The sequence below is a fragment of the Penaeus japonicus genome, unplaced genomic scaffold (genome assembly GCF_977035675.1).
Source record: "Penaeus japonicus unplaced genomic scaffold, GWHDUDI00000001_assembly GWHDUDI00000037, whole genome shotgun sequence".
NCBI lineage: Eukaryota > Metazoa > Arthropoda > Malacostraca > Decapoda > Penaeidae > Penaeus > Penaeus japonicus.
Genome location: NW_028234439.1, coordinates 18477882 through 18483799, shown reverse-complemented (window position 1 = coordinate 18483799; position 5918 = coordinate 18477882). Strand labels below are relative to the sequence as shown.

Below are 5918 nucleotides of genomic sequence, written 5' to 3'. Positions count from 1 at the left end.
TACCTCACTTATAGACGTCAGCCTATGTTCGTATCGTCATGTTTGTTTAATCTTTTATCTAATTGCAAAAAAAGATGGTTTGTTTATCTGTGTTTGTTTGTTCGTTCTTAGATACATAAAGGCGTTTGTTTATATGTGTTCGTAGTCCGTATTCCTGTGTCTTTTTTTTTCCATTTTGCTTTTGTGAACTGACGGAATTAACACATGCACAGTTGTTATTTTTCTTTGATAAAACATTATCGAAAAAAATGAATAATTACTTTTTATTTGATGGTACAGCGTCCGACTTCCGTATACACTGCAGTTATTATTATTATCATTATTATTGTTATTATTATTTTTTTTATTATGTTTTGCTTTTTATTCTCTTCCACTCTAGTTCTTCGATGAGCCATTTTTAACACGTGTCATACATGGCATCTCGTCATGATGGTATATTTCGGTGTATGTGCATGACGTTTGCATGACATCCTATCGTTAGTATTCTGTCTAGTTTGCATGACCATCACCATTAACCTCTCTTTAACTTATCTGTTACGATCAGGTTAATAAAATATTGTATTTTTTTCATATTTTTCTATGGTGATTTTATCGTAAGATTATGATAAAATCACATTTTGTTGGATTGAGATTATAATGAGTATGATAAAGAAATACTGGAATATGTATATATATATATATATATATATATATATATATATAGTATGCATATATATATATAATATATATATATATATATATATATATATATATATGTATATTTTTTATCTATATGTTTTTTTTTTTTTTTTTTTTTACTAAATGCTTATAAAACTGTTGGTATATATATATAAGTGCCGTCACAAAGAGAAGAATCAACAACAAGGATTCTGGTATCTTTATTCTATTACGTAAGGTAAAAAACATTTGAATATATTTATGACCGTTTGTTAAACTCTACGGTCGAGCATCCACATTTCAAGCAAGACTCCGATTAATCATGAATTTGGGTAAACAAATATGTAGATTAGACGATATGTAGTTAGTTTATCACTCCTAAATTCACTCAGTAACACACCCCCTCCCTCCCTGCCTCCCCCCTCCCCCTCCCTCACCCACACCCACCCCACGCCCACCGCCTCACCAGGAAGGCGTCGTGGGCGTAGTGGGCGTGAATGCTAGCAAGGAATCCGACCAAGGCTGGGATACCTCCTTAACCTCCGCCCGCAGTCGCAATGCCTCCTTCAGGGACTCCGCCCGCAGTAACAATGCCTCGCTCAGGAGTAACAACACTTCCGGTGGAGGTCCCAATGGGTCCCTGCCCTCCAAGCTGGGTCCACGCCCCTCCCAGGTACTCGTCAGCCGCCCACCCGTCCGTCCGCCCTCTCGCTCTCACTCTCACTCCCTCCCTCCCTTGGGCTTCCCTCCCTCTCCTCCTTGAGCCCTCCTCCTCCTCCTCCTTAGGGTCAAGTTTTTAAAGTCCCTCTGAGAGATTTTTTTTTTTTTTTTTTTTTTTTTTTTTTTTTTTACCTTTTGGGGTTGGCTGATGTTCGTTTGGTTGTAGTGATTGTGGTTTTTTGTTGTTGTTGTTTTTTTGTTTTTTCTTTCTTTCTTTGGGGTAGTTTCCATGTTGTCTCATAGGTGTTTCTTAGAGGAAACTCTCGTATGTGAGTGACTGACTCTTTTAGTCGCTTTTTCTCATCTAGTTTTTTAGTTGTTGTTTTTTCGATTCTCCTTTTCTTTTTATGGGTCGATTTACATCCTTCATCCCCCCCCCACTTTTTTATTATTTTTATTTTTTTTTATTTTTTTAGATAGCAATCTCATTTTGCGTCTCCATCCTTCCTTATAGGAGTTCCTTTGAGGAAACGCTTCTACAAAACCTACTGATTCCTTTTGGTAGTTACTCTATACTCCTCTAGTACTTCTATACTTTACTATGATAGACTAATGTAGCAATTTTCTAGCCTAGATCCTTGTCCACGCATGGTATAGGACTTTTTCTAAGACCAAATTCCCTGTTAGAATAAGGATTTTTGAAGTATATTTTAGATTCTCATACATGGCCGTGTTTGGTTCTGTTTTCTATCAAGACAAAGTTTTCTAGATTTCTTATTTTCTAAATGCTAGATATCAGAATCATCTACACTATTAATGTAACAATTAATTCGACTAAACGAATAGATATATATTTTTTCACTTCTAAATTCTAGTAAAAAACGAAAAAAAACATACCCTATTACTAAGCAAATAATTTATTTATTTTGATTCTAGAACCGTTTCTAGTTGTAGTCAAGCATTATATGTAATATTTGTGTACATTACTTTTTAATATAATATCGTTTTTATTTATTTATTTATTTTTTTATTTGCTTTTGGCTAGAAAATATCTAGATATTCCTTCGCTTTGTCCTTGCCTAGATATCAATTTAATTTATGTTTGGGTATAAAATGACATATGTATCATCTCGCTCTTATTAAAGGGAGGAGATATTGTTAAATGTATTGTGAAAAGAGCTGGGTGATAATCTTTTAATTACGAAGTGGGTAATCAGATGATTTATTGGTACGCACACGCACACGCACACACACACGCACACACACAGACACACACACAAACACTCACACACAGACACAGACACACACACACACACAGACACACATACACACACACACAGACAAACACACACACACACACACAGACACACGTATACACACACACACAAACAAACACACACAAACACACACACAGACAAACACACACACACACACACTCACACCCACACCCACACACACACACACACACACACACACACACACACACACACACACACAGACCGCCCCTCACCCCCTCAGACTAATCATCTTTCCAAGTAATTAACGAAACAGCAATTAGCAATTATGTTATTGGCTCGAACACGTGCTCTTTGTTTACATTTTTGTTTACGTAGAGTAGTGGGTGTGTCATTATCATTTTTCGTCTTTTTATTCTTGATATTAATTTATTTTTGTTATCATTATTGTTGTTGTTATTGTTATTATCATTATTATCATCGTCATTATCATTTTCATTATTATTACTATTGTCATTGTTGTTATTGGATGTTATTGTTGTTATTATTATTATTATTATCATCATTTTTGTTTTAATGATTATTATCTTTGTTATCATTCTCCCTCTCATTATCATATCATTATTGTTGTCATTATTAATATACTTTTATAGTTCATCACCATTACTTTTATTCCATTACTTTTATTTATGATTATTTTTATCATCATTGTCATCCTTAGTATCATCTTGATCATTGGTATTATCATTATTATCATTATTATTATTATTATCATTATCATCATTTTTATTGTTTTTATCATTATCATTATTATCACCATCATCCTTATCATTATCATTGTTATTTTCATGATCAATATCATCAACATAGTTATCATCGTCTTCAATATCATCGTAATCATTATCATCATCACCTTCATTATTATCAATATTATAATCATTAACATTATCCTTATTACCAGGATTATCATAATTGATTAATTGTTATCATCATTGTTATCATCATGATAATCATATGGAAGATAACAATTACTATTATTACTATCATTATCATCATGATTAAGACAAATTTTATTGGTTATATAATACTTTCGTCATGAATTACGTTTTTTCTTCGTCGGAATGACCTTTTTTAACTTGTTTTATTTCTTTTCAATCGTTTTTTTTCGTTTTTCCGTTTTTCCGGTTTTTCGTTTTAATCGTTTTTGAAAACCAGATTTCGCGTCTTTTTTTTTTTTTTTGTTTTTTCCGTTTTTCCGGTTTTTCGTTTTAATCGTTTTTCAAAACCTGATTTCGCGTTTTTTTTTTTTTTTTTTTGACAGCGTTTGAGCGACGTCGATTTTTTAATCAGACGAACGGGTTACACTTCAATTTTTTTTTTTTTTGTTTCCCCTTGAAGTCTAATTTTCTTATTATATATCATTCGGTTTATTATCCCCCCCACCTCCCCCTCCTATTATGGCCGACATATTTCCATATCAATTTAGATTTTTATTCTTCCAAATTATCCCCCACAGGAAAAGACAGATAAAGTGGACTACCTCGTACCATACGCTCCACATTACGACGGAGGCGCTGTAGGTGGAGTACCTGACGACCTTGGAAGTGGAGGAGGTGGAGGAGGAGGAGGAGGAGGAGCTGATGGACAAGATAGAGAAGGAGGAGGAGCTGGTGGAGGACCAGGAGGAGGAGGAGGAGGAGAAGGAGTCGAAGAAGAGAATTCGCTTCAGAGATTGATTGCTCCTTTAATTAGCGTGTTTCAGCTGGTCATCCGATCCTCCTATATCGCTACTAACATTGTTATGATGGTGAGTATTTCTTCTTATTTTTAAAAATCATTGATCATTTTCTTTTCTTTATTTTTTGTTTGATGATGTTTGTTGTTATTTTTTGTTTTGTGGGGATTTTTGTTGTGAATGTTTTTTTTTTTTTTTAATCATGGTGTACATATGAGATTGAGACATCCAGGTGTTACTTTTTAAAAATTCATTTATATATATATAATTATATAATATATATATATATATATATATAATATATACATATATATATATATATATATATATATATATATATATATATACATACAATCCTTTAAGGGTTTAAGGTAAGGCCTTTGAAGTCTGTAGAATTCTGTAGATATTTAGATAAGACGAAAGATAATGCAATCAAACCCATTAGGCTCTTAGAAAAAGGCCTCAGAAAGGCTTAAGATAATGCAATTGAGGTCACAAGTTGCAGATATAAGATACTTATAACAATGCCAAGAGGTGAAAGACCGTGCAATGCTGTAGATCCTTTATTCTGAACAAATTTATAGATCTTATAGTGATCAATATATCCTTTTTATGGTGTATGACATAAACTCGTATAGACACACTCACATACCAAAGCTTAGAACTAATTGATATATCAGTGGATTCAAAACCATCAAAATACGTATTGATTGATAATTTTGTTTGAGTAAGGGGGAATCTTAAGAAGAAAAAGAAGCTGAAAAAAGCCATGTAAATACCTTCATCTGTTATATCATATATTTATATATAAAAACATAAAAATATTTTTATACGTACACTCACAATTCCTTTAATATATTTATGTAAAAAGATTACACAAGAAAACGTTTTTATATATACTCTCACTGTTAATTTTATATATCACTATATATAAATACATAAAACACCTTTACACATACACTCACTGTTACCTATAGCTTTATAGGAATACATATAAACATATATACCTTTATATTACCTATACCTTTATAGGTATATATACATATATACCTTTATGTTACCTTCACCTTTATAGGAATACATATAAACACTTATACACATACACTCACTATCATTTTGATATATACATGTACATAAAATAACACAAAATCAACATAAAAAATACCTTTATATACACACTCACTCTTACTTTTATATATCAATACAAAAATCAACATAAAAAACACCTTTATATAAACACTCACTGTTACCTTTATATATCTATACAAAAATCAACATAAAAAAACACCTTTACATACACACTCACTGATACTTCTATATATCAATATAAAAATCACCATAAAAAACACCTTTATACATATGTTCACTCTTACTTTTATACATCTATATAAAAATCAACATAAAAAACACCTCTATACATACGCTCACTGATACTCTTATTTACCAAAAGGCGTGGAGTATTACGTACCACAGCTGGCTAACCTTCGTGCTGTTACTGTGGGCGTGTGTGCTGTGGATGATTCCGAACCAACGGGCGGCCATGCTGAGGTGCTCGCCCTTCCTCGTGGTGTATGCTGAGGTAATTTTGAAATCTATATGTATATATATATGTATATGTATATGTTTGTATG

General features: G+C 32.4%; 1 protein-coding gene across 1 annotated transcript in view; it reads left to right on the top strand.

Moving 5' to 3' along the window:
* Piezo (piezo type mechanosensitive ion channel component) overlaps nt 1-5918 on the top strand; it is a gene marked incomplete in the record, with an annotated part of 118198 nt that overhangs the window by 51107 nt on the left and 61173 nt on the right. The window contains 3 exon segments of the mRNA XM_086532682.1: nt 1127-1330; nt 4069-4359; nt 5738-5866. Of these exon segments, the coding sequence (XP_086388808.1) occupies nt 1127-1330; nt 4069-4359; nt 5738-5866 (624 nt within the window).